The sequence below is a fragment of the Dermacentor albipictus genome, chromosome 10, assembly GCF_038994185.2.
Source record: "Dermacentor albipictus isolate Rhodes 1998 colony chromosome 10, USDA_Dalb.pri_finalv2, whole genome shotgun sequence".
In the NCBI taxonomy this organism is placed as follows: Eukaryota; Metazoa; Arthropoda; class Arachnida; order Ixodida; family Ixodidae; genus Dermacentor; species Dermacentor albipictus.
Genome location: NC_091830.1, coordinates 34,528,448 through 34,551,031, shown reverse-complemented (window position 1 = coordinate 34,551,031; position 22,584 = coordinate 34,528,448). Strand labels below are relative to the sequence as shown.

Here is a 22,584-nt window from a genome sequence, read left to right as displayed (position 1 = left end):
AGTGGTCAGACACGCTATGCCTGTATTTTGTGTACTTCATGGAAAACGCATAAATTGCGTACGTGGTAATAGTGCTATAAATGAATAATAGGCAGTATAACAGTACAAACTATATCGATCTCTCATTGGCTGTTTTCGAAGCTGTGTGGTCGCTAACTACACCGCGACTCAGTGATGCGATGGTGCTTAAATGCGCAAAAGCTGCGTTATTTACCGTGTTCTGACATCATTTTATGTTACCACGGCGCCAGTTCCATGATATTTCAAGCGAACGATGAGCGATCTCTTTACTTGCAGCTGTAAACAAATGCAGCACTAGGTGCTTTGGACAATCACTGGTGCTTATTCGGTAAATTGTGCGCTCTATCAATCCTCGTAGAAGTAAAAAGGCAGCGCGCGGGTACATCTTATAGCGAGTATGCAAAACGCTTTCTTTCGCAAAGGCGAACAACATAAAATAGCAAACAGCCCGCATGGAGACAGTGGTTACTACTCTTGGTTTTTTGTTGCAGCGTGACGTACTGCGTCGGGCGACGAACTTTCTGAAGAAACGTCTTCTCCTGGCAGCGGGTGGAATGAGGCAGGTGCTATAATGGCTGTATATTTGGTTGGAATCACAGCCGTCCCTTGTGGCAGCTCCGATGAGCTGGTGCAGCGTGCAATTGACACCGCCACATGAATACATAGCGCTAATGGTCCAGTGCGGTTACGAATCACCCGAATCTGTGCTCCTCGCCTCTTTAATATTGATCGCTGGCGTGACCATCACGCCTTTCACGTCTGGCCCTCTGGGATGCGACAATTTTTCGCACTAACATATTCGCTCGACTGCTCGGTCAAGCATGGGATTAGTTTCCACCCGGTCTTTTTTTTATTTTAAGTTAGTTTCAAGTTTGCCGAGAGATAGTATCATCAGGTGCGTGACAAGAGACCTAATAAACGCGAAATTTCCCTTACTCGGACATGGTCGAAAAGTTGCCGGGGTTACCATCAAAGGCTGTTCTTTTTAGTGTACGAAATAACCTGGACGCCCAAATGAAGTGATCCATAGCTTCCCGTTTCTTTCTCTCGGGGCACAATGCGGGCCATATCTGTCTCATTTTGTATAGAACGTATGTTTTAGTATTTGTGGCAGTTAGCCGAATGCGGAGTGGGGATGGCCCGATTGCACCGGTTAAGACAGCACGGCGTGCCAAACCTGCACATGGGATTGTAGATCCAAATTGGTCCGCACTAACGATCTTAGTCGGCCCTGAAAGCACATTGTGCATGCTACGAAGAACGAGCTACCAACGCTGATTGATCACTCCTAGAGAGTTGTATTGGGAGTAGCGCTGTAGAGTTCCGCACTTGACAAGTGGTGAAGTCGTAATGTAGGTTGCCTGCTGCTCCGCAGTGAGGAGGCAGCCGATGCAGATAAATGCTGTGCTGCACAGCTCAGGTTTAGGTGTGCAAGCAGTTGACGTAGGCAACCTGTTGCTTGGGGTGGGGTGATTTCAGGGATAGCATGGCAGTACGAGTGTCTCCACAGATGGCCCAGCATCTGACCTTTTGCATTAAAATTTAGATGAAAGCTGCTCGGAGTGCAGCTAGCTACGTGCTAATAAGAGGCCCTGTGGCTACGCTTCACAGAAATAACGACGCTTCTTCATAGAACCCACGCTTCTGTGACAGATAACTCTATTGTCACAATTGTCACAGTGCCGTCAGTGTAGTTGTGGAAACGTTGTTCGGAGCAACACACAATGTGTGGTAGCATTAAATACTTTAATGATGGCACGGGGGTTCTATGCGTTTTATACCTGGCACATTTGTAGTGATATACAAGGAAGAGATCATCCAATAAGGTAGCAAAGGAAAAGATCGATCTCGTAGTCAGATGCGAGCAAGTCGATGACTTGAGAACAATATGTGCGAGCTGGAGGATGTTCGGTTGACGGGCAATATATCGTAAGTGGGCACGATTTATCTGGACCGCTTGCAGAATTTGCAGTGGGAGGTGCGGGCTTCCAGTCATAGTGCGACATGTTGACCTTAATTTTCCCTCGTCTATTCCCTCAGATATATTCCCACTTGTGCGACAAAGGCGATGCAGAGCAGGAATAAAATGTCGAAGGAAACCTTCACAATGCACTGCATATAATTTTACCTATAAAATTGCATTTCGATATATGCAGCATACGTAGCATAGGATGTTTTTAAAGAAGAAAAGCCTGTGGACTTCTTTCTTTTAAATTAAATATCATTGTTTTAGCAACGTACACCACAACTTATCTAGCATTCCTTCGCATTCTGCTGACGAAATAAAAATTTGTACTGAAATATTACATGATTTCCTGTTGCGTCAGTTTTATTACCCTAGGAACAGTTTATGTTGAAAACAATGCAAAGAGGAATAAAAATGTCGCGAACAGTTTTCGTCATTTATGTTTTGTAAGAGAAAGTAGCATATTTTGTAAGAGAAAGAGATGTCCTCTATCGTGAACTGAAATTTCTGATTCAATTTCAAAGCCTAATTGCGAAGCATTTGGCGCAAAATATGTTTTACTCCAGAATTGCGACGAGCAGCTCCTTTTCGAATTTCAAGATATGTATAGGGCAAAACATCAACAATGACGAAAATGTTTTGTTCAGCAGGCACAATTGGGGGGGGGGGAGTATTCGGGGATTAGTGTTTTTTGACATTTCTATGGTTACCACTGTAGTGCTTTGCAGCTCAACAGAGACTGCTGAACAACACTGTGGACCAACATTTTTATTTCTTAGGGAAGAGTAACCTTCATTGTAAACACCATCAGCACTGTCGTGAATGTTTCGCTGTATTATCGTCACATAACCTGTAAGCATTGAAACCCACGCTGTTTCAGAGTGAAACTTGCCATGAGAAACAGCAAAACCGAGTGTACCAGCCGATTCCGCAACCATCCCAAAGCTACGCCGACGCTCTGAAACATGGCAAGCGCACCAAAAGTAACAGTGCCACCGATTTCAAGAGGTACAAATAATCAAATCATCCCAAGCAGCACTATACATTTGGGGATAAAGGACGAAGCTGCGTTGGAAATGAGCATACATTTTTCCATTCCGGTTTCTTCATACAGAAAGGCCCGGTCACCAGATCGTCAGGACCAGAAAACATTTACCCTTCAGCGAAAAGAAGACAAATCTGCTGGAGTCCCACAGGCTTTGAAGATAAGAGCAAGCGAGCAAACCCGCACAAAGTCTTCCTTACGTGGACCGACGAGAAAAGCCTCGTCTCAGGATTGTACCAACTCCAGTGGAGGAACCCTGGTTGCACCAGAGCCCCGACATGAAAAACATCCGCGCTATATGACGCGTAGTCAGACAAGGAAGCTAAGAGATGAAGACAAATCACCCGCTCGTTGACCATTAATAAGCGCTGAAAACGAAACAGTCTTGTGAACAGCACATTCATCTGGAAAAATAAAAATATATGACTGCTACAAAGCCAAAACTATAAGGTCAGAATTTTCTAAGTCCAGAATTTTGATGTCGCGACAAAAACGTTGATGTCCAACAAGTTAACCCCTCGGCTCTGCACTTTTCTTTGTTAAAATTATGGATTTTACGTGCCAAAACCACTTCCTTATTTTGAGGCACGCCGTAGTGAAGGACTTAGGAAATTTTGAGCACCTGGGGTTCTTCGTCGTGCACCTAAATCTAAGCACACACAGGTGTTTCTGTATTTTGCCCTAATCGAAGTGCGGTCGCCGTAGCCGGGATTCCATCCCACGAGCTCGTGCTCAGCAGCCGAACACCATAGCCACTGAGCAACCACTGCGGGCCCGATAATGTTCCGTATTTGAATGTAATTTAAAGCACAAAACGCTGCTAATTGCGTTATGTGCAAGTTTGACATCTATGTATTTCAAGTTGTGTTTCACTATAAACAGGTTATGAAACAATGACCAAATTAGCAGTTGCCGAACAAGAGAATGCCCATCCTGCAGCATTTTGACAAGGACTAAAGGCTCCGCCTGCCTTACAAAGACAACTCGTTTTGTGTGAACTTTTGGCTACACGGTGATAACCTTTTGGTTGGTCTACTGTCGATCAGTAGTGTCTTATGTTTGTACCACTTTAGTGGCCAAATTGGCTCCAAAAAGAAATATTTACTCGAAGCCAATAGTGGGATCATGCGAGTTTTCTTCCTCAGGTTGGCGAAAACAAGGTTGCTCGTTGGAATGGCCGATCCTGACTGGGATTCCTTTGTTCGGCCACAATTGATAAGTAGTATGACCTGCCATGGTTGCTAAGTGGTTATGGTGTTGGGCTGCTAAGCACGAGGTCGCGGGATGAGATCCCGGCCATAGCGGCCTCATTTCGATGGAGGTCAAATGCATAAGCACTCGTGTAATTAGATTTAGGTGCACGCTAAAGAACTGCAGATCATCCAACTTATGCTGGAGCCCCCCAATATGGTGTGCCTCATGATAAGGGGGTGTGTTTGCCACGGAAAACCCCATAATTTGGTTTATTAGAAGTAATGTGGCTTGTTTTGTCTTCATTGTGAATTCTCGATAAGCTTGAACAAGTTTCCTGCTCTTCTAACCATCGTCTCGTGGCAGGTGTTCCACAAGTGCAACGTTCAAAGTGTTCCTGTTTTTTTTTCTATAGCAGAACAAAAAGACAAAAGTGGCCCCGCGAGAACCCCACGAGACCCCACCGCATCTAAGAAATAACTCCAATGCTAAAAACAAGGTAATCATTCTCTGGCTTGCCCTTTTTTCTAATTACAGATACCACGCAGTTGTCACTCAGATGTATCTTTCGAGGGACTCATTGGCACCTAACATTCAATAGGCTAATTTTAATAGGTTTAAAGCATAGCTTCTATATTGCCAACTTTCCTGCCCGTGGCTGTGTGCTGCTGTCTGTCAGGAGAACTCACGCAATTTTTTTTTCATTATGGGTTTAATGGTGGAATCAAATCCCAGTCCCACGGCACAGCAGACCGATGCTCTAGCGATTAGGGAAATATCGTAATTTTTCATTCATATTTATTGCTACGCTTTGCAGGTATACTCACGCTTGGCACGATAGAAGCATCCTTGCGATAGAAGTGTAGGGGCACAATCAGATGTTTGCTGCTATCGTGCCAACGCGAATTTCCTCTTTGAGATTACGGCCTCGTATGTCAAATTATGCAGCCTGGGTGCGCAAGAGCCCATAGGTGCGCACCGCTTTTTTTACGCCAAAGGCGCTGGAAATAAATGGGCAATCAATAGGGCAATGTTCGCAAAACAGCAGTTCACATAGATTCCAAAAATGCAATATATACGCATATTTTGTTTCATATTTAGAGTCTTACGGCGCACTTTCAGTGTCATATTCATGTTGTAGAATATACAGAGGCGACGACTCGCCTATCTTGCAATGCATACAGCGCAGCCAACTAAAGTCCCAAGGATAACAGGCGCCCAGTATTGAGCCGTTCTCTCTGCCTTCGCTCACCTCCTTTCTTCTTTCGTGGCTTTCCAAGGTGCAATCCTTCCTTTCCTTCTTTCCTGGGTGATAGCGCTAAATATTCGCGCCCTGAAGTGACCAAGTCAAGAAACGAACTCTTCGAGAACCCTTTCAGCTATCACATTAGGTGCACGGATTGAGCGCTTTTGCTGCTGTTGCTTTTGAGGCGGTATATTACGGCGGCGCGTTTCTGGATTGCGATTGGAACGAGCCAATTTCGAAGATTGACACAGCTTTCTCTTCCCGAAGTTAAATGTTGTGGTTAGATTACCGGAGATAAAAACGATATCCATGCGCTGTTTCAGCGTAGCAGTAGCAGCATATTGACTGTGAAAGGGCTTCCAGGCACTTGGGTAAACTAAGTAAAAATCACTATAAAATGTTTTGTGCACGAGTGCCAGTGTGCTGCTGCATTCGTAACGACCACTTTAATAATGCACTTGTTGCAAGCAGAGTTCCAGCGTAACACAAAAGTGCGCTAATGTTCCTCAGGGCCGGCGCTGTGTGCCTATTAAGTTTAGGGCACAGCTTACACCAGTGAAAAAGTTAAGTGATGTAGTGTTTGCTAAGCTCCTTAAAGCTTTATTTGTAGCTGTGGATGTTAGCATGGTGGCAGGACACATAAGATGTATAGCATACGGTTGAAGCCTGTCGAGACACAGGCCGCAACATGCTGTAAACTGAAGTTCATGAGCACAGACGCTATGCTAAAACACGTTTAAGTACGCAAATCTACGCACCAGTACTTCTGCGACTGATGTACTGGGTGTGCTCAAAGGTGAGTCAGTTTACAACCTTACAGGTCGGTTTCTTCTTTATTCACAAATGTGACTTTGGTAAAAGCAAAACAACGTGCAAAATCAGATTAACAGCTGCGATCATAGGTTTAGTACACTTGCGGTAATGAATTTTTTACACATTCGAAAGCAAGGAACAAATTTCTGGTGAACTTCGCCAGGGGAGAAGCAGTAGTCGATAGTGCGCGCACCGACACACAACGCCACGCGAGCAACCATGGAGATGTGTGCATATCTCTACTACCAGCGAACTAACAAACAAAGCCCACTGTACGTATCGTTGCACGCCACACAATGCATGCACCCCGGCTGACGACCCAGCTCTGGGTGCTCGTAACAAGTTTCCGAGAAATATATTCATTGTGCCACAATGCAGCTGGCTTGACGAGGTAGAAATTGGATCGCCTTGTAAGGCGAGTCGGCACTCCTGTTTATCTTACCCCGTAGTCATCATGCTCATGTACAGTCGTCAGCACGCTTTTCTTATAGCAGTAAAGCGCCGTGTTTTGGATTGCACGGGTGCCACCTACCAGTAACGCGCTTCATTCGAGATAGATTGCATCTGAGCATGCGCAACCAAAATGACGTCTGTTCGCTTTACCTCTAGTCGAGGCTTCAGCAGGTGCAAACCACCTGCGATCACTCGTGGAGGCTCCACTGGATATGGCAGCAAATTGAAGGCAACACGTAGCAAAGCCTTCAGGACAGCGCGTTTCACGACGTCTGGTCTGTGCTTTTCGCTCAGCATTTCTTGTAGGCGCCTTAGCGCAGACGATGGCATCTGTTGAAGCGTCAGCTGCAGGCAAAACAAAAAAACGTGTAGTGGTTCAATCGGCTCGGTGGCATATGGCCAGATGCAAGCTATATCGAATCAAACGTTATCGGTAGGCGGCACCAATGCAGCTTAAAGCACGGCGTATGAGTGGTCAAGACAGCTGTGCTGACGAGTGTCTAAATAGAATTCACTTCTATTTCCCAATAAATCACTTACCTCAATTCCAGCTCTACCACAAAAAAAAAGAGTGCCAAGTTTTTTCGTTCGGAAGTCTTCCTCCTTTAGGTATTGATCCTTAAATATTCGCGGCTGAATACATCAACAATACTTCTCGACTTTGTGTTCACCATGTAAGTAACTTTGTTTTCGAAGCAGACAAAGGGCTCCCAGAAAAATGAAACCATAAGTGATGAACAGTGGCTGAACAAGGGAGTCTTCATCCTGCATACAGGTCATCGCTGCCATGACGAAGTCCAGTCCCTTTGTCATACATTTGGCTTTAGTCTGAGGATACATTTTTTTACACATTATTGAATAGTAATATGGCTTGTGTTCGGAGATTCAAGTCAGGCACAGTGATTGAACAAGAAAATTTTCAGCAAGGAGCCGAACGTTTCAACAAAGAGAGTTGTCTTCGCTACCATGAAAAATTTTAGGCTCCTTTCGAAAGCGTTCGCTTCAGTCTAAAAAAATATTTGGAAGTGGAGAGCTGCCCAGTGTTGGGGTCGTTCTGGTGCCGTATGACGTAAAGCTATTTTGATTTTAATCCAATCTCCTGACATCAACTTTAGGCAAACATCGACGCAAGCATCGAACGGTGATCCGCAGAGCAGTTCCAACTGCAGAAGCAACGGTTCTCATTTATAGGAGACATTTGCTGGGACATAGGAGATCCCTTTTGTCTGCTTTCAAAGATATCATTGGGCACCTCGACATGTGTTTGGCCGACAAGAGACGAGGACTGCGGTGGACTGGAGATTGTTTCGATTTGGCCAAGCTAATGCAGTGATTATAGAGGACCGGGGCAGTAAAGTGGTGGTGCAGGCGCCTGCGATTGGTCCACTTCCCCTTGCTTAGATTGCGGTGGGTGATCCAATATCGTGGTGGCATGCAATTGGGAGTAAAAAATGCCGACAACATCGAGCCACAGAAAATCATAGTTGGCAGGATGCCTTGTACGTGTTTAAAGGGCTAGTCAGCGCCATACTGCCATGCTTTCATTGTAATATACAAAGAAAACCATTCTCGCGGGCAGCGCGGAGTAGCCTTTGTAAGAGAAATCGGTGGGCATCCTCCTTTTATTCTTTTTGGAATGGAACTGTATCCGGCTATAGCAAAATAAATTTGTTTGGCAGCCGAATTTTCTTTTACATAATGAAGAGGGCTACTGGTGAAAAATACGTACAATCAGAATCTTTTTTTTCCTTTCATTCATAAGACGTCATATCAGATAAAAAGATTTCGCACTCCTCGTGACGTCACGTGACACAGGCAGTATGGGCGTGGCCCAAAATGCTTTTTCGATCGTGGAGGGCTAATGGTAGATGCGGAATAAGAACAGATTGAAACAGCCTGACGTCACAGCCCCCCAGTAATTTCGCCTTTGTTTCAAGAGTTGGGTTGATCAAGAGTGATCGAAGAAAATCTTCAGTCAAAACTCCGTGTTTCAACAAAAGAAGGTCGCAGCCCTGACGGTATCGAGTCCCCTTAATAGCAGCATTTGGGGCTTCAGTCTAAGGATTTCTTCGTTCGCCCAATGTTCATCAGTAGTGCGGTTACTTTTCTCTTCATCGGAAATCTCGTATGAGCTCTTCACGGTCCGTGCATTTCAAAGCGACATATTGTGGCAAGGCTACCAGCAGGGTAATGCGCTCGTTCGCCGCTTGCTTTTCTTTTTCTATCGCAGAAGCAAAAGAAAGCAGCACCTAGGACAACGCGTGAGGAGGGCTCATCCCGTCCAGTCACTCACTCCAACGCTCAGGCGGCGTACTCGGGGGCAAGTGTAAACTCCTTACGGGCGAGTGACGAAACATCCGATGAGGGGAAAACCTCATGCTGTGATCCATTTACAACAACTTGTGCGGCACTCGGACGACTATTCGACAAAGCTTGTTGCGGCTGCTTCGGCGGCGGCGGTTATAGCAGCGAGGGTTACAGTTAGTTGCCTTAAGAATCCCACAACCACGTGATTTTTATCTGATTTCGGTCCTTTTTGGAGTTCTCATTCCGCCTGTACCTTTGATGAGTAGAATACGTCAGTGCTGCTTGATCCGGATTTCGCTTGACAATCAAGATTACAATGAAGGGTGAGGCTATGTTTATTTATCGCATACGTTTTAGTGTGATGTTTTTTTTTTCTAAGTAGCAGCACTTAGTGTAAAGTGCTGCATCTAAGTCAGCGCGTAAATTATTTTACTGTTCTCCTACGTATGCCAAGCATAGTCATGTTCGTTCCGGAGTCAATCAATGTGATTTAATAAAACAGTGTTGTTTCTGAATAACTTATACTTTCAGTAGCGGTTGCATATGTGGTAGTACAAATGTGATAAGACAATGTAATGGTTTGAAAGGAAGTTACATCTCGTTTTTGGCTTCCTTTTTAATTTCTAGTGGCAACGCTGCACCAGAGATATCTCTTCATGATGATTTCACTGTTAATTTTGCACACCCAGTGATCTCATTGCACATATCTAAAAAGTGCCACCACATTAGACTAATATCTGTTCGGAAATGGAGGTATTTTATCTACATCGACGACTGTGAAAGTGAAATTTAAATGTTATATATGATCCCCTGCGTTTATGCTAGACGGGCAGCGATCGATCTTCAGATTATTTTCCCCCGAAGCTTGCCGCAACAGCGAGATGAAACAGAATTTGAAGCTCCTGCATCATATTAAGGCACTACAGCTTGGTGTACAAACCATCAGCAATGTACAAACCTGTACATCGTCCATCAATGTACAAATCTGTGCATTGATGGATAACTTAAAAACACAAGGCGTGGATAACTAGAACGCATTTATTGTTCGTTCCTCATTTCGGCAGTCATTGGATTAGCTGCGTGATTTCAGCTTGTACGCATAGTGCGAGTCAAGCAACATCTTTGGTGACCTGGTAAGTAGCGGTGCAAGGTCGCCCTGTCTAGTCATTACTTGCCGATGGTGCTCTATATGTGATTTCCCATTTGCGTTTCACTTGTGCAGGACTGTACGCTTTATGTCTTCAGTCTGTTGCATGATGAATCCTCACCAACTAGCTCAGCTTTCTGTCGTTCTAAGCTTATTTCTCGCTTAGCGATAGCACAAGCTGTTGTTGAATGGTGCCGCCACTTGCGTGAAATATTCGTCGTTTTCTTCAGTTTTACTCTGGCCAACCTTTATTTCACAGACAGAATTTGTGGACGCCAGCGCCAAGTAGTCCTTCTTGCTTTTTTTTATCACCTTCTCACTTTACGATATCTTATCTACTGCACATCTGATTGTGATCCGTGCCCTTAGACGACTACTTACCAATAATTTTCAAAATCATAGCCAGCAAGAGTAAAACGAAACTCCGTTCTTTGTTTTCCCCCTTCAGCGCTTCTCTGGAAATCACAGGTCAAACGCCGCGGCGACGGCTTATATCGGCTCCCCTGAAGAACGTGGAATGCCTAAATCCATGAAGATTCTCGACTTTATGCTCTCTCTTGCAGTAATGTGGTTACTGTTATGCCTTTATCTTGTGTGCTGCACGTACTGGAAGACAATGGACCTTATTCGTGCAGTCTTTTTCAAATGGCTTTGAAACTTTGTGCTTTTTCCACATAACGACTAAGGTTCACAATATGCTTGCTTCAGCAACGAGTTAAAGTCAGAAAATCGTAAATATTCTTGCAAATAAAGATATACATGTACTAATTGAGGCCCCAGCGAGAGTGCCACTGCAGAAAATACAGTCACTGGTTCGGATATCAGTTGTCATCATTTGGCCACGAGAGGCTCACGTGACAACTCCAGCACACAGAAGACTTACTATTGAGAGAAGAGATTCAAGAGGCCTCACCGTTTGGTGCATCAAAGAGCGTGGTAACATTTTCGGTAGCTGGGCACTCTAGTTTACTGATTTGTTCAAACGTCTGTTTTATTTGCCAGCCTAAATATTGGCCTAGAAGAGTTGAATTACAAGCTAGTGCGGCCAAGTTATTATGAAGACTGGTAATAAAATGCAAACATGCACTATTTCCAGTCTCTGACAGAATGCTGCCGAAGCATTTCGTGCCTTTCCAATGTTTGCTCAATTCACCTTGCCCTCTTTCCTGGTCAAACAAGGAACTGTCTGAGAAATATAGCATAGCACTTTTATTCATTCTGTTTGTAGAACATCTCGCTGTGCACTTTTGAAATGAGCACACACATGTTGACTGCTTTCACCAGTGCTGTAGGACATCTCACACCGCTGGTGGATTTAAGTCATCCCCAAATTCGTGTACCGGGGAACCTGATGTACACTTCGTCGTCGCTATGTCTCATATATATATATATATATATATATATATATATATATATATATATATATATATATATATATATATATATATATATTAACCACGTAGCTCTGAATTACACCCTTTTGCATGAGCCCACAACGGAGGAAAAATTTGTTACTTTATTTAAGAAGCGACCTAACGTGTTTTCTGACTGCTCCATCACGATGCTCTTCCTGGATGAAGTCGTGTTCCAATTTTTTGTATAGAGCTATACATTGCGTCTGGCGTAGTCTACTCTTAATAAGTTGCCCAACATGCCTCAATTAATATAGGTACAGCATCCATCGCGCTAGTTTATTGACTTTAGTGTTGGCCTGCTGAGCTCGGGGCGGCCGGCGTGATACTGGCTGTGGTGGCCGTATTCGTACGGATGCGAAGTTCGCAAAACGCTCATGTGCTCAGATTTATGTGCATGGTAAAAACCAAACCAAACTATTATGTAGTCCTCTACTACGGTGTGCACCTCGTATTCAGATAATTGGCACGTAAACCCCCAAATTTTGTTTTAACTTTTTGCTACGCCTCACGTGAAGAAAGTATGCTGGTTTGTACAGACATTAAATGGCTACTTTTACGTATTTCACATGTTGTAGATACTCTACCAAATGCCTTTTTGAGCGCAGAAGAATGAGAATAAACAAACAAGAAAGCTGCGAGCAAATTATAAGTAGGGTTCTGCGTTCTCGAACTCTCTTAGTAAAATTTGAAAAACATTCACCGTTAAACAAAAGCTTGGCAATTTTTATTTATGCTAAAAATTTAAAACGAAACTTTAGTCCGAACGGTACAACTTTGACTAATTTACAGGAATACCAAGGCTTAGCGCTGCACTAAAACTCCATGCGCACTCTTCTAAATATGGTGACATGTTGGCGCAACACAGCCCGTAAGATTTCTGCTGGGCAGAGCAAGCAGCGCTTTTCTAGCTACCAGAAGTCTTAACATGGCCTCCGAGATCCGGCGGTGCACGCTTCCAACGAGCACCCCCAATCTCGGGTGCCATGCGTCTCAACGATGGCCCGTTCGTTAATCGCCGCCAGTGGCGTAGCAGGCTTCGCACCTCGCTGAAGCACGAGAGCCCAACATGAAACCGTTGGCGCTACCCAGCAAAGAGTGAAGTGTTACGTTGTGTTCTGTGTACTCCGCAGGTCAGAGCATACACATTGCATAGCGAGAGAGAAAAACAAAACAAGGAAAGCAAGGGTAGAGTGGTCAACCAGAGGAGCGTCGTATTTGCTACCCTACTCAAGGGGTAAGGTAACGGGGTAATCGAAGTAGCAAAAACGGAATAGTCAGCACTGAGTGCAATTGGTAGGATACGCAACACCACTCTAAGCTGGCTTTAGGCCGGTGCACTTGAAGTGGTGCGCTCGGGCACCAACCATTTTCTTTTTTTTTGCCACTGACGGATGTCCGCACGATACAAGCATCTTTTTCTCATAGAATTGTCTCGATATCGAGTCAGCTTGATATTGTCGGGAGAGAAAGGGCGCTTGTTGTTTGGACGCACACAACACTAATTCCAGCGCTGGAATGCACGCTGCCTTTGCTCCACCGCTGAGGCGTGGCATTGGTGATGCTTGAATCCACCTCAAGTATCCCTACAGTTGCTATCGTCAAAACAAAACAAAAACACAAATTAGGCCTGCATTTGGCAAAAGAAATGAGACAACCTAAATGGGTTTTTCGTGACACGAGTGTACACAGCATGTCAGACCTGCTCACCAAGCGCTGCATCAAGCCACGCCCAAACTGCTCTGCAGGCTGAGGCGTCTCGGCGACAATTCAAACTAACTGCTGTCGATAATATAGATTTTGAAGAACCCGAGCCCACTCTTATGCATGAAGTATAGCGTCTCCTCTCCGTGCATCTGCAGGCGCGGCAAAGTCGAAGGAGTTGCACATCGGAGACAGCCCATATACGCCGTCGTTGATACATTATTGACACTGTTTAGGTGTAGAAGCACGGCAGATTCGTTAAAAGCTTCCTATAGTAGAGCTACGCCGACTTTGCGAGAAAGTGGAGCCATGCTGTGCCGAAAGAGCGTTCCTCTCGAGTTGTGGTGCGCCAGCGACTAATTCTGCTACCTCGCTCAGACCGCGATCCCGACAAAGTTTTGCGAGAACTAATGGTCGAGAGAACTTTGGTGGTATTGCCCACGGGAGGTAGAGGCATGTCGTTTCGACGAGCATCGGAAGAACGAGCAGTACACGGATTTGACCGACCATTGTCCTCCTGGTCTAAAGCATATTTGTCACATTGTCAATTGCCTATCCTAAGGAAAGTATTGCTTTGTTATGCAGCAATTCGCATTGATTACGCAGGCACCCGGTGGCTACTTGCCTCGCTCTGCTGAGAAAGCTATCAACAATGGGGATTTTTAGATTTTAAAATGAAAGAGCGTAACAAATAGGGTCTCAAAAGCCTTAGACGCGAGGACCATGAAGAGTGTGTGCGTCCTTGAGCTGATGTCATTTCCGTGGCGTATCAGGCTTCCCTTAAGTGATATTTGTGGGAAACATTGTGGTGAACTCAAACATGCGTGACACTGCCATGGCGTTTGACAGGCACGGGCAGTTTTCTTTTTTACGTTTTACTACAGGACATGTCGAATACGTTCAGCCTGTAGATTTGTTTCAATATGCATACCTCAGACTGGTCCATCGTTACAACATGGTGCGCTGGATTTAGTGGATTTCCCCGTATTCAATGCGAATGGTGAAAAGGAGTTTTGGACATTTCGTCCCGTAAAGTGGAAGGAATGCACTGAATAGCCAATTGCAACCTTCCTAATAAAGCTTCTATAGATTAAAGCAAAATGTAACGGTAAGAAACCCAATTGTATATGTTAAGTCGAAAAAACAAAACATTCCTGTGGCTGGTTATAACGCCTTATTTTGTTTTCTTTTTTGGCTACTAAGAGGCCGGTAACAGTGAAAACGAGAGATTTTCCATTTGATTCCGCCGCGAACCGAAAGTGCGATAAATTTTGTGTTTGGTGAAAGAAATATTAATAAATATTATCGCTATATGTTCTATGCAATAACTCCGAAAACGCGGAACTCAACCTAGGATAGTTCATAATAAAACTTGTCTGGAAATAGCCGACCTGGCATTATCGGTATTATTGTGATGACATGACGCAGAACTTCGTCTTCTGACGTTGTTTGGCAGCAAAGCCGTGTGCAACGACGTTGCGCATAGAAAATTTCGGGCAAAGGTGTGTTGCACATGTTTTTCTGGCTACGATCCCTCGTGGCAGCCACATCAATTGCCAGAGTTCGGCTAGCGAGTGCCTCATCACGTCATGACGCATCCACATACTGGGTACCGAAACCGAAACTGGATGGTAACGCAACCATCAAATTACCAGCACCAGTTAAAAGTAAATTTTCCATGGCCAAAAGTGTTTACACCTTCATCTTACACAGAAAGAAACAGAAATTACGTCAGTGCCAATTTAAACATTATGGCTCATTATTACGCTTTGAATTATTGAATGATACGTTTGATTTCATTTACATATATTTACTAAAAACGTTGTTGCCCAAGTATAGTTCGGAAAGCTATATTCAGTCGGCTTTAGTTCAGCAATGCTGACCAAAGACAAGAAAAGATACCGAGAACGAAAGGTCCAGAACAGTTGCTTATTTATACAATGAGATCATCAGCATCTAACGAGTCTAAAGCTTCCAGAAACCAACCCTGCATGTTGACGGCTTTCTCTTCCCAGAGCAAAACTTCCATGACACTTGAAGCCAAAGGAACTACTACAGAAACCACCTCGCATACTGAACAAGAGCTGCAGCTACGTTCCGGGTGGTCTACAGACGTCAACGCATGGCTTCCAAATGCGACGGCCGGAAACTGGTATGCAGCCTACGTCGCCATGGAAGAACAGTTCAAAGACACTGGAACCGACCAGGCAGCGAGGCACGCTCACTTCGTGCCTAAATTGGTCGCATTGAAGCAAGACCACTTTGTTCGCGACTTCATAGATGCACCTTATGAACCCCAACCCTTTGACTGCTTGATAGCTGCCCTCTTTGTCAGGGCTTGCCTCCCATTTAACCTTTGGCCACAGGGGTTTAAAAAGGTGACTTGGGAGGATGTTCTGGAGTACCTGCCTAAAGTGCTGTATTCACGACTAAGCCTAGGCGCCAAGCTGTACCTGCAAAAGCACCCAGTTATCTTTAAAGATAACGGATATCACAGGGTCGATGAAGTCGGCACAGTTGCTGCCAACGCTCTTATGCCCGGGCACACGCTATCAGTGACATCGTCCGATCCTGTGACAACGGAAACGGAAGCCTTAGCTGTACCCGAAGTGGACATGCGGGATGTCGCAGGAGCGCAGAAGCAGGAGCTGGGCCCACCTCAAGTTTTCGGCAAGGTAAGACTGCCTCCCAACGTATCCACTTCATAGCGCCTAAAATAGTCCAGCGAAGATTTCTTCGCCAAATTTGCCGGGTTGGCCGAATATGTCTGTGAATATATATATATATATATATACATATATATATATATATATATATATATATATATATATATATATATATATATATATATTGCAAATTAGGAACTGCAGCCGCTGACTTTGAAACTCATGGACAGTTGGAAGGGATTCACAGCTTGACAGCAGTTTCGAGGAATGCGTGTCCAAAGGTTCCGACGAAATGCATGGGTGTGTCGGTTATTTTTTTTCTTGCTTCGGTGCATCGAAAGCGTTTTGTTTAACGAATGAAGCATAACAAAGTGAATTTTGTGGCAAGTTTGTCTGCGCTTATCTCAAAACTGATGCTAGCTTTCAAATTGGGTCGTAGTTGATCTGCCTTGTTAACTCACTGGCTTCAATTTATATATTTGCGTTATGGACACTAATATAATTTGTTAAAAAGTCGATTACTGAAGTTATGTTTGCATGTCGATCATGCATTTTGATTTCCAGTGTAAGCCACTTCCGGCTCTTGCAGTAATCCTGCTGAATGAGGCTTTTTCTCCTACATGGAATTCCTGATTTTGTTACAGTTCTGTAAACGTTCAAAAAAAACACCCCCTATGCTAACCATTATAGTGGTGGAGTATGCTCATCTCTGTTCTGCGTAGCTAAAAGACAAAAAGCTCAAAATAAAGATGGAACTCTTGCTGTTGGCTCAAGTATATCTAAAATGCACAGACCTGCTCATAGAGAAGAGCATTCCATTCAACGGATTATGTTATTTCTTCTGCTTAACTAAAGCACTAAGTATGTGTCATATGTTTGTGCTCAATCTTGGCCGATTCTCCAGATTGGTTAGCCATGTTTGCGACGCAAGAGGTACGGAATCCTTACATGTGGACGCATGTGTATCATACTGCTTTGTGCGTGCGCTTATCAAGGCTCTTCTTGCATAGACAGGTGATATAAATCGCCCGCGGCCTCGTGACGTTGCTGCGTATGCAGCTGGCGCTGTTCAACCCTCCTAATTCGGCACTTCCATTTCGGCTTAGCTTCTGAGCTATGCGGGGCTTCAGCATAACAGTTGCACCAGAACAAAGCTGTGACTTTTATATATTATGTATACGTGCTTTTTCTCAGCAAGAAAGTTTGGTGAAGATGGCTTTTTTTGGATGGATGCGGAGGCATTAAATATGCTACAAGCTTAACCAAGTCTGAGGCAACAGGGGACCATTCATAAATTTAAATATGGAAGTACAAGCTGCTATAAATATGGAAGTACAGCCTGCACTATATTGCTGGTAAACTCAAGCTCGCGATTTCTGTTTTCAGTCTATATCCTCGGCTATCTCCGCAAATTTCGGTGCTAGAACGAACAACCCAATGGCTTATTTCATAGAAAACAACGCACTTCTCCCTTTATTCTTGACTACGCGGTTCCACAGGATTCGTTCATTGGATCATCGTCTGGCTACTGCGACATGTTGGTTGTGGCCTCGTTCACTTCCGCGACATGCTGCTGTTCATTTATTGCACCGCGTGTCTTTATGCTTAGTACACTGTTGTCGCCTTGCTTTGCAAAGCACTGCACTCACATCTACACGCACTCTTTCCATTATTTTTTTTCTTTCTCCTAAATATCCACCGTACTCGGTTTCACGAACCACACGGAGTAAACCACCGTGGGACATCCACGACGTGCAGCCAACAAACGGCGTAGCCCTCAGAAACTGTCAGCAGTTGAACGGGTGGCAAGCTTCAGGTGAATAGCAAAACCTATGCCGCACGGGAACAACACGATGTAGCCTATCTGTGCAGACTCAGTTTTCAGGTATACAGGTTCAGAGGCTGGTACATTAAGCGTCAACCACCTTACATCGCCATGTTCATTTCACGCTTATTGAGGACCGTGTGCTGTCCAGGCAAAAGCATTGTTCGTGTCAGTATGGACCAAAGATTGTAGTGTATGAAGTGTATGAAGCAGACGTGCCTACGCCGTGTTATTGAAACCTGAAGTAGGCCTCACAAGCGTTCCATGTGGTTGACATTTTATTTTCTAAAAACCAAACCTCGCTCGCGCGCAGCAACCGGCAAGTGCGAAACACAAGGTTGCCTGTTCGGCGTCTGTCTTGAAGCAGTGACTTCTGCATTGTTGCCTTCTTTACCGCTGTTAAAAATTTTTGATCTGCCTTTTATGATTGTATCCAATAATAAATTTTCGCCTTTTTTTTACATTCCAGGAGGAAGAGCCGCAACATAGCAAGAAATCAAGGAAATACGGCTTAGTTGCTTCAGAACAAGAAAGCAATAGAACGTTCCATAACACATCTCCATCAGATCATTTGGGACCCTCAGCAGATGAATCAATGAACTCTCGAGCAGCAACGAAAGCTAGAAGTCATAGCACTGCGGACACGGAGCCTTGCCGAATGACATGCGAAGAGGCATTCAAAGAGTCCAATCCGATGCCTACTATAACAGGAGCATTTAATCACGACCGAGACGATTGGCAAGAGAGCTGTCACCGAAAAAGCGGAAGCTGTGAGGTCAGTGAGACCTGTCCCTGCCAAACACGAAGCAGTATTTGTGAGGACAAGCCCGCGTATTCTGCGGTGTCAGAGGATAGAAAAATCAATCCACGCAGTGTCACTGGGCACATGCCTGAAGGAGTACCTTCGAGTCATCAGCTGAATAAAGGTTTTCCCTTTGAAACCACAGAGGAAGACAGCAAACCAAAGTATGTTGCGGGTTCCCCACAACCCAGCAGCGTTACCGAAGAAGTCCCTCCTACTCTATTGAATTTACAACACGAACAAAGCGAAATCATCCAAGCGGATGCTCTGGGAAGTGCAAACATGAAGTACGAGGAGTCACGAGGAATATCATCGCAAAATTCACGGATAGGGCACTTCCGAGAAAAAGGCGGGTGCTTAAAAACGCATGATGAAACACAACAAGAACTCAGCGAGGGCACCAACGAGAGACAGTGTGATGAAACAGAAAGGTCAGTCAGTGGACTCGACAGTGACTTAGTTTCTTCTGAGCAAAAAAGCTCCACAGCATTCCAGAACGCAACTCCAGCGCACCCTTCAGGCCCCTCAGCAGATGAACCAACGCAGTATCTAGCAGCAACGAAAGCTAGCAGCCATAGCACTGGAGGCAAGAAGCCTTTCTTTATGACGTCCGCAGAGGCACTTAAAGAGTCCATCCCGACACCTGGTACATCAGGAGCATTTAATGACGACCCGGACGATGATCAAAAAAGCTGTCACCTAAAAAGCGGAAACTATGAAGTCAATGAGGCCTGTTCCTACAAAACACGAAGCAGCATTTGTGAGGGCAAGCCCGCGTATTATGCGGCGGCAGAGAATAGTAATATCGATCCACGCAGTTTTGCTGGACACCTAGCAGGAGGTGTACCTTCCAGTCATCAGCTGAATCAAAGTTTTTGCTTTGAAAGCACAAAGGAAGACAGCAAACCAAACTATTTCACTGGTTCCCCGGTATCCGGAAGCCTTAACGAAGAAATTCCTCCTACTCTATTGAATGCACAACACGAACAATACGAAATCATCCAAGCGGATGCGCCAGGAAGTTCAAACACGAAGTACGAGATGTCACAAGGAATATCATCGCGCAATTCACGGATAGAGCCCTTCCGAGAAAAAGGCTGGTACGTAAAAACGCCAGATCAAACACAAGAACTCAGCGAGGGCACCTATGCGAGACGGTGTAATGAATCAGAAAGGTCAGTCAGTGGACTCGACAGCGGCTTAGTTTCTTCTGAACAAAAAAGCAACACAGCATTCCAGAGCGCACCTCCATCGCACCCTTCAGGACCCTCAGCAGATGAACCAATGAAGTATCCAGCAGCAACAAAAGCTAGCACTCATAGCTCTGGAGACAAGGAGCCTTACCGAATGACGTGCGCAGAGGCAATTAAAGAGTCCAACCAGGCGCTTGCTACAACAGGAGCATTTAATGACGACCTGGGCGATGGGCAAGAAAGCTGTCACCTAAATAGCGAAAGCTATGAGGTCAGTGATACCTGTTCCTACAAAGCACGAAGCAGTATTTGGGAGGGCAAGCCCGCGTATTGTGCGTCGGCAGAGGATAGTAATATCAATCCACGCAGTTTTGCTGGACACCTAGCTGGAGGAGTACCTTCCAGTCATCAGCCGAACAAAGGTGTTTCCTTTGAAACCACAAAGGAAGACAGCAAACCAAACTATTCTACGGGTTCCCCTCTACCCGCAAGCTTTAGCAAAGAAGTCCCTCCTACTCTATTGAATGCACAACATGAAGAAAACGAAATCATCCAAGCGGATGCTCTAGGAAGTGCAAACACGAAGTATGAGGTGTCACGAGGAATATCATCGCAAAATTCACGGATAGGGCACTTCCGAGAAAAAGGCGGGTGCGTAAAAACGCATGATCAAATACAACAAGAACTCAGCGAGGGCACCAACGAGAGACTATGTGATGAAACAGAAAGGTCAGTCAGTGGACTCGGTAGTGACTTAGTTTCTCCTGAGCAAAAAAGCTGCACAGCATTCCAGAACGCAACTCCATCACACCATTCAGGACCCTCAGCAGATGAACCAGTTAGCAGTCCAGCTAGCAGTCCAGCTAGCAGTCATAGCACAGGAGGCAAGGAGCCTCGCCAAATGACATTCGCAGAGGTAGTCAAAAAGTCCTATGCGACACATACTGCAACAGCAGCACTTATTCATGACCGAGATGATGGCCAAAAGAGCTATCACCATAAACACGAAGCTAAGCCGGCGCACTCTGCGGTGTCAGAGGATAGAAAAATCTTTTCAAACATAATCGCTGGACACACTGACGGAGGAGCACTTTTGTGTGGTCAACCGAATAAGGGTTTTTCCACTGAAACCACAGATGATGATAGCAAACCAAAGCGTGTTACCGATACCCCTCTACCCTGCAGCTCAAGCGGAGAAGTCCCTCCTACTCCACTTACCTTACAACACCAACAAAACGAAATCCTCCAAGCGGATCATCTGAGAAGCAGCTCAACGAAGTATGAGAGGTCACGAGGACGATCATCGCAAAATGCACGGATATTTTCGAACAGCAGTATGACGCAAAAACACGACAACATCGGGGTTAGAAAAGAGCACAGGGCAGGGATGACCAACACAGAAACCCAGTGCACCTCGAGGAAGGCAGTGGCTTCTTTAAGTCATCCAGAACCTAAGGAAAAATTGCCTGTAGGGACCATTTCCGCTGCGAACGTAAATTTAGAAATGAAAAGCACTGACAGGCACAGAACAGCAGACTTCCCTAAGCGCTCCGACTTTTATTCTTGCGCCAGTTGTAAGGACAGCTGGGAAGAGAATGACGATCATTTGAAGCCTAAGGCGTCAAAGCATTGCTATGAATCTAGGTCAAACAACCAAAAGCCCTCTCAAGACAGCCGGAATAGATGTCCGAACTCTGAATTTTCACAAGCTTGGGATGAAGACAAGGCAAAAGTAGAGAAGAGCGCGTGCGGCGAAACAGACACCAACGCTACAGCACAAGATTCCACACACAAAAAAAACTACGTTGACTCTACAGCTCCTGCTGCTGAGTTTGAAGCGTCGGCGTACGATCAACTAAAACCTAAAGGGACTAGCCGGCTCAAATTTCAGAGAAACATTCCTTGCTCACTGCAACTTACATGGTATGGCGACACCTTCGCAGACTTGCATCGCGCAGACACTGAACAATACAGTTCCCAGGAGCTTTACTCGCAAACAGCAGATTCTTCTATGAATGTTTGCAGCCGAATCCTGGAACCAGAGCAGCAAATTGTTAACGATGTGGCCAACAATCAGGAGAATTCATTCAGCGCATCTTTGTCAAGTCTGGAGACGGAAGTTTGACCAACAACTGAGGAGTAACCCCAGGGAGTCAAAACAAATCACTCGTTTAACGGCGGAAAAGAGGCTATCTTGGCGTACCCCTCTGCGTCGATCTAAATATGTGTCTAGCCACCATCCCTTTCACATACACGCGTGAAGATTAGGATTGCTGAGAAGTACCAAGTATTTTTGTTCATATTAATGATAGACGACGAAACATCTTGAAAAAGTGTAACTACAAGCATTCGTTCATTCACTCAGAAGATTTCGTAAGTTCAGTACTCCTTTAACAGCTTGGCTGTGAACTAATCTCTGAGTGACAACACGCTGAGGTGTTGTGGGCCATAATTTCTATGGGACATTACACATGCCCGAAATAATTTGCCATTTGTGTTTTACCTTGAATTAGGAAGGAACAGCGCCAACTAAGACGCACACAAGAGGGGAGAACGACACAGGACTTCCCCTCTTGTGTTCGTCTTAGTTGGCGCTGTTCCTTCCTAATTCAAGTATGCACCATCTAGCCCAAATGAATGTTCTCCTGAACTATGTTTTACCTTGCACGCAGATGAATAAACACAAATCGCCAATGGACCTATTCCACATTGTCAGTGTACGCTTTCGTGAGTTGTTCTTAGTGGATCAGTTGCATACATTTCCCTTCATGAATTGTGTAGCCTTAACATAAG

The 22,584-nt window shown here is 44.9% G+C and overlaps 1 protein-coding gene across 13 annotated transcripts in view; it reads left to right on the top strand.

Moving 5' to 3' along the window:
* Window positions 1-22,357, top strand: part of LOC139050828 (TNF receptor-associated factor 6-like) — a 45,553-nt gene extending 23,196 nt beyond the window's left edge. The window contains exons 9-11 of one of the 13 annotated variants that reach the window (XR_011509099.1): window positions 4,639-4,722; window positions 8,966-9,365; window positions 10,638-10,757. Coding sequence is in view for 12 of the 13 variants with exons in the window: in XM_070527605.1 (XP_070383706.1) it covers window positions 4,639-4,722; window positions 15,321-15,980; window positions 18,266-21,916 (4,395 nt within the window). In the remaining variant the exon portion in view is untranslated. Of the gene's footprint in view, window positions 1-512; window positions 581-2,867; window positions 2,996-3,101; window positions 3,468-4,638; window positions 4,723-8,965; window positions 9,366-10,637; window positions 11,009-15,320; window positions 15,981-18,265 lie in introns of those variants that run through there. The other 12 variants (XM_070527605.1, XM_070527606.1, XM_070527604.1 and 9 more) reach the window with 12 other exon arrangements.
* Window positions 22,358-22,584: the final 227 nt, after the last annotated feature.